Raw genomic sequence first — 13,770 nt, 5'->3', positions numbered from 1 at the left:
TCAGTGGTTCTCAAACCTTTTCATGTGAAAGGACCTCCAAAATTACATGTATTTGGCCACGGACCCCCATCTCAAAATATGTTGTTCCAGGGACCCCCATCTCAAAAATATGTTGTAATCCAGGTAGGTACCTTTCCGAGCCTTGCGCCTCTCGGTTGAAGATAGCTGGTAAGTAGAGCCACGTAGGTTGTAGGGCCCCCTATACGTCCCTGGCACCATACGCCTCGTTACTCAGGGTGAGAGCGTGCGTTGGCACCGTTATGCGTTTCAGCTCTCAGGGCTTCGCTGCGTCGACTCCAGCAGGTTGAGAAGGTTCTCCGTGTTCCCCTTCCTGAGTCACAGACACTCCATTACCAGCTATCTTCTGATGACTCCGTCCATGGAGGACCTTATGGCTGAAGAATCCATACAGCGAGTCAAACCCTGAGTCACAGCTAGAAGAAGACATGACTCAGCGTTTTAAACTGGCTGTATGAAGTTTAGTCCACTCTGAGTCTGCAGAAGGTCACCTGCAACACACACACACACACACACACACACACACACACACACACACACACACACACACACACACACACACACACACACACACACACACACACACACACACACACACACACACACACACACACACACACACACACACACACACACACACACACACACACACACTTAATCTTAATCTCACAAAAGCATAAAAAGTAGATCTACAAGCTTGAATTATGGTGTGAAGCTACACGCTTTGAGCTTGTAGATCTGCTACCTTTGAATCTGAATCCTGAAAAGTGTGTTTGAAAGTGGAGTTTTCCAGAACATATTATAGTTTTAATAAATTAATTATTGATTCTGCCAGAATCGCTTCCATTACAAATTGTGTTAGCTTTGTCATCTCTCCCATTTTATTTTATGTATTTCATGAAACGTATGAAATGTAAAGTGCTATTAGGCTATAATACAAATAAGGTGACATTATTGAACAGTCACCCAAAACTGTTTGGAATCCGTTCTGTTTATTTCCATAAATGTATAAATTCTAAACATAGTGTTAATCCCAAAGCCACAGATGTTATGCTACCATACGGACTCTTTGTATTCAGTAATATTCCATAACCCTATCATTCAATAAATCAATGATTTAATGTCTCTGTCTGCTATTGTTATTCAATGGCGCTGTTGCAGCAGGTGGTGAACGCCGGTATTACACCCCATGTAAACCAGGAAACACAATGACACTCAGTCACAGACAGGATTTAAACCCTTCTTTAGTAAACTATACTGAATATTAAGTGAACACCAATGACCCGTATGGACGGGTAGCATCTGTGGCTTTAGGAAAATCACTTTAGATTTAGAATCTATGCATGAATGGAGACGCACAACGTTTAAACACAGAACTATTATAGGCTAATAATAACACTATGTGGGTGGCGCTGCAGGTGAACGCCGGTATTACACCCGATGTGAAGGAGGAAACAGAGCAGCGTTCAGACTCAACACAGGAATAAATCAGTGTTTATTAAATGTTAAAGGATATCAGGGAACACAACAGAGCCGTACGGCCGGGGGACGACCGTAGCTTTGAGCTTAAACACTTTAAACACTTTACGTGGCGGCCAGCGGCTGTCTCTCCTTTATGTTGTAAATTGTGTATATTTATAGAGATTTAAGAGCCGTTTGGTTTAAAAACTACAAGCAGAACATCAAGACTCGATCGCCATATAAACGCTTTGCTTGGGGGAAGTCCTTGATTGATCCGAGGCTAATAGTTTGATCTATTTATTCTATTATCAATAAACGGCGGGATTAGATCTCCAAACCCTCACACACACACACAGTGAGTGTGGTTTAAGGGTTTAAACCAGAGCAGATCATTAATTTCAAACACTCGGCTATTAAACCTAATTATTTCTCATGTGTGTCCAGTTGGACAGCTGAGCTCCAACAGGCCTGATTACAATGTTGTTAAATTAATACTGGAGGATAAAAGCGTTGCTATAAAACTAATCCAACATTAAGTTGTGTTTACCTTCTGCACAGCGGCCGTTGTTTCCCTCCAAACACACTGTTGAAACCGGGCCGTTCTGCACATGCGTCTTATTTGAACCTGAAGCCCCGCCTACTGGATCCGGTGTGTTGATTGGACACTTTCACCTTACATGGATGAGCTGTTTCCGTTTCCGTTCCCGGACCGGATGTTCAACCTCCAGAGTGAACTGACCCGCAGTGTGGTGGGAAAAATATTCAATTTATTTATTTATTTTAAATAAAGAATTAACCTTTCATTCAAGGAAAAGTAGCGAATACAATATAAAAATACCTTACTCTGTTACAAGTACGTTTCTCCTTCTGCTTTAGGCTATTCATAATTAGCAATTTGATAAGCAGATATTATATATACATTTTATCAAACCATTTCTCAGGTCATCCTCTAGTCAAGGCTCATAATAATCCTTTATTTTCCTACATTGAAATATATATATTTTTTTAAATCTTTTTTGTTTTGTTTTAATATATATATATTTTAAATGTTTTAACACAGGGGTCTTCAACGTTTTCAAGCCAAGGACCCCTTAGTTGAGAGAGAGATCAAGCAGGGACCCCCACAACCTGTTCATAGCATAGATTCGCATATAGTTTCATTGTTTGACAGCACAATCATCAGTGTATTTTGTGTTTTCAGATATTTAACCATTTGAGCTGAACCTAATAAACTTGACCTTTTACTCTGTACTTAGTCTGCTCTTTTACCCCTCTACACCAAACCTCTTTGTCGAAAATAGCCAATCTAGGCCTACAAGCTCACAACCATAGAGTTATACGCCTTGCAGCGCCATTTTTGGCTATTCTCAGAATATGGTCACTATCTATAGGGTTCCAGTTATATAAAAAGGAGTGGGCGATTTGGAGTGGTGTGCCCCTGTAGTAACTCTGAGGCCCCCATAGGGGTCCCGGACCCCCTGTTGAAGACCCCGTTATAACATTTCAAAGAAACAGACAAACACATCTATGAAAATCCATAAAATCCCTGGAACAGGTCTGGGGATCTTAGTATAATTGTATTTTTCACGGTAGTTTCACGGTTAGAAAATTGGAAAATTGTTCCAAAGTTTTTTGCAAAAAAAAAAAAAAAAAAAAGATTTTCCATTCTTTCCCCAAGAATCAAATTATACTAAGATCCCCAGACCACAACAGATTTTGAGATGGTGGTTCGTGTCCAAATAGCCTACATAATATCCTATATAATTCTGGGGGTTCCTTTCCTTGACATGAAAACGTTTGAGAACCATGCACAGATCATAGAAACACACGTTTTTTTTTACCTTTTAATAGGCTACATTTCTGGAATCTTAATGGGTCAATAGAAAAAATATTGTATTAAAAATAAAATAAAAAAAGCTAGAACTACAGACCTCTTCTTCCTGGAAAGATAAAGCCATGTTCTGTAATGTTTTCCCCAGTTTGAAATGATCGAAACTGTGACTGCTGTGGGCAGGTTTCTGAACTGTCCAAAGACAGCCCACCTCTGAGACACAGAGCTAAATGGGTGACATCTTATAATGAACATTGGTGAGGACCAAATATATTATGCAGATACTGTAGGTTGAAAATGCCTTCAAATTCAGCTAGGCACATGAACACAAACATAGCTTAAAAACACACAGGCCTCACATATACACGTCTCATACAGTGAAGAAATAAGCAAATCCAGAAGTGAAATCTGCCCGTTGTGTTTTCTCTCTAAAGTTGATTCCTCAGACAATATTAAGAGCTTTTCTGCCCTCTCCTGGCAGAAAAGGGGACTGCAGACAGAGCACTGCAGGCCAAGAGGAAATACAATTATATCACTCTTAACGACTTCACTGTTCAGCCTATCTTGATATTGGTCCTCGCTAATGTTCATGATAAAATAGATTTCTTTTTTAAATATATATTCAGTCTGGTGTCTCATAGGAGGGCTGGGGACAGTTCAGAAACCTGTCTACAAGTGACAATATCGATGGGGAATCCAATCCAATCTAATAAAAACCACTGGATTTCTCTTGAGAAGTTACAGTAGTATAATGGAAGCCAGATAAAACATTTTATCTGCCAAACGATGATGTCACTGCTAAACGAACTGCCCACAGCCCCAGTCAATATATTTATGTATTATTATTAATTGCTATTATACCATGAACATTAGTGTGGACCAATTATATGAAGGTTGAAAAGTGGTGAAGTGGTAAGAAAACAAATGTTCACCCAATCAGAATAGAACAGTGGTGGATAACATCAAGGCCTGCCAACATACATTTTTTTTGTTGACAAAATCAACTGTAGTTTTAGTCGACTAAAATCCTATATTTAGTCCAGAAAACCTTTCAGATGACAAGAGTTTCTGTCAGAATCGACAGTGGCACACCAAGACAAGCTATAAGGCCTTTATATAAAAGGCCAACAATAAACAATAGTCACATGAGTTGATGAGTAAATTATACGGGTGTAAGGATACATTTGAATAGCAATTCGATACATATCACGATACATGGTTGACGATACGATACATGGACGATATTGGTTCATTCATGGCGATGCGATTCAATTCAATGATTTAAAATCAATATAGTAACTATTTAGCAAAGACATTAAATCTGTGTGAAAGGTGTCTGTGGATATTGCAGGATTTTAAGGGAAACATGTCCATTATTATGGATATAAATAAGTAAACACAGTGATTACTGTATCTGCCAAATACATGGTATATTGACAAACCTGCACCTTGACATGAACCCAGAGATTACACACATTTATCGATAGACCAGTGTAGCTACACGGAATGGAAAAGTTATTAAACCCCTCCTTTAATTTTTTTCTTCTTAAAAATGCAAAATACAATGCACAAGTAGGTAGTATCGATACAATCGATTCTTTGCACTGCCGATTCGATACGATACAAAATAAAACGATACGACTCGATTTTAGCTGTTTTCATTTCGATATACTTCGATTTTTTAAGTTAAAAACGATATTTCGATACAGTTACTACTACTAGTTCATTACAAGGATCATTAAAAGGATTCTCCCAAACCAGCATAGCACTGAGTGACAGACAGACAGAACACAGTACTATGATAGATATTTAACTCATACACCGTTGAATGACAGACAGATAGAACACAGTACAGTACTATGCAGAAGATATCATCAGAAAAACAGTAATAACTAGAAGCAGTGCTCTTCCGAGCACAGGTCTCCACCAGGCCACACAAATCGGCCTGTTATAGCGCCACCATTAGGGCCATTTGAAAACTTTGGGTCAGAGGTTCTGAATTGGCATCCAGGGAGTGTGTGTGCTCATTTTGGCAGCGACCGGGCCAACGGCGCCGGAGATTAGCTGTACACAAACTGGGAGGACGAATCGGCCTGTTATAGCGCCACCATGAGGGCCATTTGAAAAATTTGGGGCAGAGGTTCTGAATTGGCATCCAGGGAGTGTGTGTGCTCATTTTGGCAGCGAACGGGCCAACGGCGCCGGAGATTAGCTGTACACAAACTCAGGACGAATGGGCCTGTTATAGCGCCACCATGAGGGCCATTTGAAAAATTTAGGGCAGAGGTTCTAGATTGGCATCCAGGGAATGTGTGTGCTCACTTTGGCAGCGACCGGGCCAACGGCGACTGAGATTAGCTGCACACAAACTGCGAGGACACACACACGGACGGACACACGGACACACGGACGGACGGACGCACGGACGGACGGACGGAGGGGAAAACATACTCTCCCCTCAGCCTTCGGCTGGTGGAGACAATAAATCACACAATGAAAATAGCTGGTATTTACAATAGAATGCTCATCACAGGCTCATTGGCATACAGATTGGTCACAGTCAACAACAAAAACACACCAATACAAACTGTACAAATGTAGGTGTGGCGGAGAGAGTCAAAAGTCTTGTAGCTGCCCTCGTTCCATAGGGATATCCCTTTGAGGTAATGGTTAAGATATTGGACTTTCACGCGGGAGACCGGGGTTCGAAGCCAGGTGGGGAGGTTCGGATCACCTCCGTTACATTGGGCTTTACAAAACCCACCATGAAAAAAAAAAACACTGAATAGGAAATGACATCACTGCCATGTAGCAGCTGCCTAGTAGTGAGGATAATCGATAATCAAGCACAACATCCATCCATTTTGTATTCAAACCTAAAGTATTCTAGATATAAATATTAATTTAAACAATAGCAGCTGTTTCTCTGTTTTAATGAAATGACAACAATTACATAACAAAGTCTCCTATTTATTCTCTCTTTTTTAGTTTATTTTTTGTAATGTTTCTGTTTATAGTTTTTGTGTGGATTTCTTTCTTTGCTCTATGTGGTGGTGGGGGAAAAAAAGAAGAAAAAAAAATACATAAAAATGTGTTAAAATGTCCTTAAAAACAAAAAAAGGACATAACATGTTAAAAGTTTTGAAGAATGTTATAATGTGCCCTTGACACAATAAAGTATATATAAAAAAAAAAGCACAACATCCATCAACAGAATCTCCAAAACGGAATTAATAAAAGGCAGAGCACTTTGAAACCAGACCAAATACAATTCAAAAAAAAAAACTGCAAACTACCAATAAGTACGAGCAAATTTACAGAAATAAAGAGACCAAAGTCGCTTGTACTGTAATAAGCAGCCTGGCAAAGCTGCCTAGGCTTTATACACATTTAGACCAACCGGGGAAAGTGTGTTTAGCTCTTTTATCCACCGCCCTTCTGCCTCTTTTAGTTTCCGGTCCAAATCTCCTCCCTCTACTTTTTCGATGGCCCAGAATGTAAGGTCTGTGTCTGAATGGTCATCATGCTCAGCAAAGTGTTTTGCTAGAGCGCCTTTATTCTGTCTTATATCACTCTTATGCCGTGTTATCCTTATTTTCAACTGGCTGGTTGTTTTTCCTACGTACAGTTTGGGACAAGGACATTGGATTGCATATATCACATTGGGAGTGACACATGTGGTCAGGGTTTTCAGGAGGACAGGCTGTCCAGTGCGAGGATTGATGCATTGTTGAAGTTCTGCAGATTGACGGCAACAGGAGTGGTTCTTTCCACAGGGCCGGTGTCCAGTGGGTGGAAGGCTCCGTCTGAAAGCAACGACAGGCTCGTCTTTTAACGTTTTGTGGAGTTCCTAATAGGGCTGGGACTTGATTAAAAAAATATTTAATTAAAAAATAATTAAATAGCAGCTCAGTGGCCTTGAGTGTCCACCCTGAGACTGGGAGGTTGGGGTTCAATCCCCGGCCAAGTCTTACCAAAGACCCAATGGAGCCAGTGCTTTCTGCTTGGCTCTCAGCATCAAGGGTTCAGTTAGGGAAAGTTAACAGTCTTTGACCAATCTGCTTACTAAGGCTGGGACTTTAACTGATTAATTGCGATTAATTAATTACAGAAAATGTACGCGATTTAAAGAATTAACGCATTTTAATCGCACTTAGTTTTTTCACCACAGAACCTTCAGTTTCGGGCATACTGATCATAGCGATGCACCAACCAAGAAGAGACAACAAACACAAAGGGAGAAGTAGCCGATCAGAGCGCTTTGCTTGGCCCAGTGGATGCGAAATTTAGATTTAAAAAACTCACTTGTTGATTCACTCGTACAACAAAATGTGAATAAAAAAAGGTTCTCAGGTCAAATATCGATGTGCGATTAAAATGCGATTAATTGCGGTTGATCAATCACAGAGCCTGTAATTAATTAGATTACATTTTTGTAATCGCATCCCAGCCCTAATGCTTACCAATATCTTTCTTCACAAAATGTGTTCATAAAGGTGTCTACTATGACCTCTGAACTTTGCCAAACCCAACTTCCTTGGGAAACTTTGTGGGAGCCAATCAAAGTTGGGGTCTCATTGACTTTACTAAACAGGAAAATAATACAAAGAATAAATCTGCTTTGAGTAGCATGTGAGGGGTCAACTGTCAAACTAGGGTTTTTTTCATGATTCTGAATCCAATGCAAGCATTTGTTTTGCTCGAAAAACATTCCTTGGGCTGAAAACTCATCACTAAACCATACTGCCTCATACTAAACTGCGACCTATGGTTGCAAAAACATTATACAAAGATAATTAAATTCACCTTGTATGTGCAGTCTTTTCCAGTGTCTCATGGCATGTCTTCACTTTGTCATATTGCTCAGTGACATCTGCAACCACATTGTTTAACATTTATTTCACAACGGTGTCCAACTGAATATCTCTGCTGTCGGGCCCAAACCTCCTAACTCCAAAATGTTCATTTTCTGGAAAATGATCCCAAGTGGAGTTAGGAGGTTTTGACCGAAGGGCTTTTTACTACTTATCATTGGTTCAATATTATTCTAACCAACACACAGACGTAAAGGGTGTTCAATAATAGCACATATTTATGTAAAAAAGAGAGGGCCAATCGGGTGGAGTTAGCTGGTTTGGCAGAAAGTGTGGAGTTAGGAGGTTTTGTCCCAAGCACGTTCTACCACTTTTCATTGGTTCAATATTATTTTAACCAACACTCAGATGTAAAGGGTGTTCAATAGCTCTGATTTATGCCAAAAAATCTAAAACCTCAAAAATGGAGTTAAAGGACAACTCCTCCCTAAATCACTTCAAGGCCCATTTTCCTACTTATATTGATCCAAAATGTACTGTCTATGGGGTCTAATAGGCACACACGCTCCTGTTGTCCAGTTTCCCCAGCAGAACCCAGCAGCTCTCATAGCATAGAGTGGAGCCTATAAGCCTATCACTTTTACACTATCTGTTGTGGTCAAAAGTGATTTTCTTTTTCGTGAATGTGTTACTAGTTGTCATTACAAACACATCCATGCCTTGGTTGTCCCACACAAGCCACCACAATTTCATGAATAATGTTTTGGGGTGAGCATTCGGCACAACTGGCAATCACAGGGCTTCCTTTCCGGGACTCTGTAAAACACATAACATCATAACATCTGTTTAGCAGAGTGTGATGGCTTGTGTGGGACAACGATGACATGGATGTGTTTAGTTACTAGTAGCACATTCATGAAAAATAAAAATTATTTTGACCACAACAAATAGTGTAAAAGCGGTAGGCTTATAGGCTCCACTCTATGCTATGAGAGCTGCTGGGTTCTGCTGGGGAAACTGGACAACAGGAGCATTTCTGCCTAATAGACCCCATGGACAGTCTTTTTGGATCAATATAAGACCTAATAGACCCCATGGACAGTCATTATGGATCAATATAAGACCTAATAGACCTCATGGACAGTCATTATGGATCAATATAAGACCTAATAGACCCCATGGACAGTCATTATGGATCAATATAAGACCTAATAGACCCCATGGACAGTCTTTATGGATCAATATAAGTAGGAAAATGAGCCTAGAAGTGATTTAGGGAGGAGTTGTCCTTTAAGAGGTTTTGGCCAGACGGTGACGATATGTTTTGTAACAATTATAGCATTCCATATACACACCACTGGTTGATTATGCAATGTTTATGTTACCTGGGACTGACGTGTCGTTGGTCTTGAGTGACTGCTCAATGGATCTCTGCATGTCGTCTTGGAGAGTCGTCAGCAACTCATCCTGAAATGAAGATGAACTGTTCAGTGCCACAATGACGTGTGTGAAATTGTGAATCTATTTTCAATAAATTACTCCTGTGGTCATCAAATTGCAAATACAAATAAAAGAGTAATCTCTGTGAATTCTTGGGGGTGAATTCATGTGGTGTGCAATTGAAAATATGTCTGCCAATATGGTTTGAGCATAACCTTTGTTACACTACATTTTGAGCAGTTGACATTGGGTCAAGATTTTGGATATGGAGGTAGTGTTAGACAAACCTTCAGATTCCAGAGACAGAGTTAGTGTTTTTTTTTTTTTTTCAAAGATTAGTTTTTTGGGCTTTTTTATGCCTTTATTGATAGGACAGTAGACTGACAGGAAATGGGGAGAGAGATGGGGAATGACATGTGGCAAAGGTCGTCCGGATCGGGAATCGAACCGGCGACGCCAGCAGGCATCATAGCCTAGTATTTGGTATGCGCCTTGACCACCAGGCCAGCGGGCGCCCCAGACAGAGTTAGTGTTAGTTAGACCAGGGATGTCAAAGTTAAATACACAAAAAAAAAAGAAAGTTTTACTACAAGTCGAGGGCCGGACTGTTTCAATGTGTATTTAAAACATATTGAAATGATTGCACATAGCCTATCGAACCTGGACCTAACACAGCGTATATTATTGCAGTATAGGCCTTTATATTAGACATTAATTAATCATTGAAAGAACAGGCAACAGCAGTATATTTCCTGCTTTCGCTCAAGGGGAAGTTTGTGATTGGTTGGCTTCAGCTGTCTGTCTAAGGAAAGCATGAAATGTGGTTTGTGGTTGGCTGGCCTTAGCTGTACATTTAGCATGTTGTGTTAACGCTGGTGCGTGTGCGGCTGCGGCCTGCGGGCCGGTTCTATTAGTAATTAAATAGCATCCCCGGGGCCAGAGATAATTCATTCAACACATGTGTGTTGGACCAACCTTCAGACGGGACATGAGCTCCAGCATGTCTGTCTTAGCCTTCTCAAACATGGTGGGTTTTGATGCAGTGAGATGTTCGTCCAATGCCTTCCTCATGTTGTCCAGCATGCCTGGTCCACGGTACTCTGCCGCTTCTACACAGAACAAACATATTCAAGAAATGTCTTCTCATATACTGAGCCTACTGAGCGTCCCGTTCTGTGACGCCAGTCCTCTTTTACCAAGGCCCCAACCCGGAGGAGGCGACTACCTTTATATGGCTATGCCTTTATATGGCTATGCTATTGACCAGGGGTCTTCAACAGGGGGTCCTTTATATGGCTATGCTATTGACCAGGGGTCTTCAACAGGGGGTCCTTTATATGGCTATGCTATTGACCAGGGGTCTTCAACAGGGGGTCCTTTATATGGCTATGCTATTGACCAGGGGTCTTCAACAGGGGGTCCGGGACCCCTAGGAGGTCCCCAGAGTTACTGCAGTGGGTCCTCCAAATCTTTGAGTGATAGAAACTTTTTTTTTGTCTCCTTTTTTATATTAACCACTTGAACCCTAGTGTCCATATTCTGAGAACTTTAGCCAAAAACAGCAGATCTACAAGCTCACAACGCCTCACGCTGCAAGGCATTGTGAGCTTATAGATCGGCTATTTTTGGCAAAGAGCTTTTGTGTAGAGGGGAAAAAGAGCAGACTAAGTACAGAGTTTATTAAATATTGAAGTTCAAGTGGTTAAATATCTGAAAACACAAATTGACAAAATACACTGATGATTGTGCTGTCAAACAATGAAACTATATGGAATCTATGAACAGGTTGTGGGGGTCCCTGCGCCATCTCTCTCTCAACTAAGGGGTCCTTGGCCTGAAAACGTTGAAGACCCCTGCTATTGACCATATTCACCTGGCGGCCATGATTGAAATTTGCATTGAAAACTGTACCTACACAGGACTTAATGGCAAGATGGCCGCAGTGTGAATAATGGTCCTCCAGGTGGCGTGGTCGGCGATTTTCATATTTGGTACTTTGTACCTTGCCACATATCCACAAATACAAATACTCAAGTACAGATAGGCTACTCAAAGAATCAGCTTACATCAAATACAGTAATCAAATATACAAACACGACTCTCCCACTGCCTATGCCAGGAAGTTGCGCACATTATTTCGTTGTTAATAAAATACTGGAATTGTAGTGAAAACATGGCTTACTGTCATAGCCAGGCTGCATAGATTCCTGGATTGACTTCTCTAGACTGGAGTAGATGTCTTTCTTTTTTTCGCGGACAAGGTCGAGAAGTTTTCTCTTCAATTTCTCCTCCTGTTTAAGAGAAGGAAAGGAAAGGAACACTCCGATTATAAAGAAGAAAGTCTTTATTCTTCTTCTAGTCGGGGGATATATCTTAAAAATAGTGTCAAATCCTGGAATAAATTCCTTACCAAAAAATGTCTTCGCCAATGTGTTTGTAACACATCTCACAAAGACTGAAATTCACTTTCACTGGGAGAATCCGTTACAGCTGATGAAAGTTGGGGTCCCATTAAATTAAATATATAAAGGATAAAACACACCAAAATAAATATGCTTCAAGTAGCATGTGAGGGGTCAAACTAGGGATTGTTCATGATTCTGAATCCATTGCAAGCGTTTGTTTTGCACAAAAAAAACATTCCTTGTCAAGGATTCTCCTGAATTTCAGTCTTTGTGAGGTGTGTTACTAGACCTTTACAAACACATTGGTGAAGAAAGTTTTTGGTAAGGAATTTATTCCTAACCTAGTTCCAGACCCTGAATCGCTAGCCAAACCCCTTTAATTTTTTTGTTTTGGCGATTCAGGTCTAGAATCACTCTCAATGAGGAGGACTGCCTCGGTTGAAAATCCAAACGGGCGAATCAGCGTCGTGAATCAGCGTCTTGTGATCAGCGTGGGTGGGGGTTTCCCAGAACTCATGTGTGTTTCCAAGTACACCAGCGCCGCCGCCGTACCGTACCGCACATCGTGTTGCGGTAAAACACGGGAAATTGCGGTAAAATGCGATCATATCGATCTCGCTATGAAACACCAGTAGCAGGCATGTTAAGTTGTGTTTGATTACTAGTTCGTAGTGCTCCTATTCTGACTGTTTCTTTGGTTAGCAACAGGTTAGCCACTAGCCAGCCAGGCACACATAACAACACTATGTCATGTGTTGGTCGGTGAACCAATCGCTGAACAGTGCCTCATTTTGGCAACGCCCATCCCTGCAAACGCCGTGGGCGGAACTGACTTCAGACTGAATAATGAAGTGAAACGAAATGTCAATTCAGGCTGAGTGTCAGGGTAATTTATTCCAGGACCTTTCTAAGATATCCGCTGACTATTCAGAGACAAAACCCATCAAAATGAGGTGTAGTCAAACCTCTGTCTTTATAAAAGTCATCTGCAGTGCAAGCTCCTTGTGCTCATCCCTCTCTGTGACCAGAGGGAATTCATGGATGGCCTCTTTGATGAGTCCAGTCGGTTGCCTGTCATTCCTGAAATGGATAGGATCTGCATTGAGTTGACTTGTAGACTCCTCTATTATTAAATGAATATGCTGTAATGTAGACATGGTTGTATGACTGCTACAGCATAAAAAAGGTACTTACGGGAAGGTCTTGCAGAACTCTGGATTAATCTTCTCTCTCAAGCATCTAGATAATCTCTCATTGAGATTCACTTTGGTTCCTTTTTTGGATTTTGGTTTGTAAATGCCGTTGTTCTCAACCAAAGACTGCACCTGGGTGTAATGGGAGAGATAACGTAATGTACGCTTCAAGACTCTCTCACATGATTCGCTTGACCTCTCTGACTCTGCAACCCCTTCATTTAGTTTCCTTTCAAAAGCCTCGTAGCACTCTGTCATGGCTTTATCAACTTCACTGATCCATTCCTCAAGCAACGTCTTCAGGTGTCTGCACACGTCTGCTTTGAGGGAGTCCTGAAATCAGATTTGGCAATCAATCAGAACAACACAACCATAGTAATGTAGACCTGACTATGCGCGTGTGTGTGTGTGTGTGTGTGTGTGTGTGTGTGTGTGTGTGTGTGTGTGTGTGTGTGTGTGTGTGTGTGTGTGTGTGTGTGTGTGTGTGTGTGTGTGTATCATGTCCATACCATTCCTTGAGTATTGGCCCCTTTCATCAGAGAAAGTATTCCATAGGCTCCGTTGACATAATGACGGGTCTTTGAGTGGCGGTCATTGAGATCTTCCAG

The 13,770-nt window shown here is 41.0% G+C and overlaps 1 protein-coding gene across 1 annotated transcript in view; it reads right to left on the bottom strand.

Moving 5' to 3' along the window:
* Positions 1-274: 274 nt before the first annotated feature.
* The window catches only part of LOC308286170 (nuclear GTPase SLIP-GC-like), a gene marked incomplete at its 3' end in the record, with an annotated part of 20,529 nt that continues 7,033 nt past the window's right edge, over positions 275-13,770 (bottom strand). The window contains exons 8-17 of the mRNA XM_080727126.1: positions 13,672-13,770; positions 13,164-13,495; positions 12,935-13,049; positions 11,747-11,855; positions 10,540-10,673; positions 9,510-9,591; positions 8,117-8,183; positions 6,711-7,116; positions 2,152-2,213; positions 275-434 (exon numbers count right to left, since the gene is read on the bottom strand). The exon at positions 13,672-13,770 is cut by the window's right edge and continues 23 nt beyond it. Coding sequence (XP_080583252.1) covers positions 275-434; positions 2,152-2,213; positions 6,711-7,116; positions 8,117-8,183; positions 9,510-9,591; positions 10,540-10,673; positions 11,747-11,855; positions 12,935-13,049; positions 13,164-13,495; positions 13,672-13,770 — 1,566 coding nt within the window. The remainder of the gene's footprint in view (positions 435-2,151; positions 2,214-6,710; positions 7,117-8,116; positions 8,184-9,509; positions 9,592-10,539; positions 10,674-11,746; positions 11,856-12,934; positions 13,050-13,163; positions 13,496-13,671) is intronic.

The sequence above is a fragment of the Nannobrachium achirus genome, assembly GCF_963921795.1.
Source record: "Nannobrachium achirus genome assembly, chromosome: 5".
NCBI classification, from domain to species: domain Eukaryota; kingdom Metazoa; phylum Chordata; class Actinopteri; order Myctophiformes; family Myctophidae; genus Nannobrachium; species Nannobrachium achirus.
Note: the sequence above shows the minus strand (reverse complement) of the source record. Positions and strands in the feature narration are given on the sequence as shown.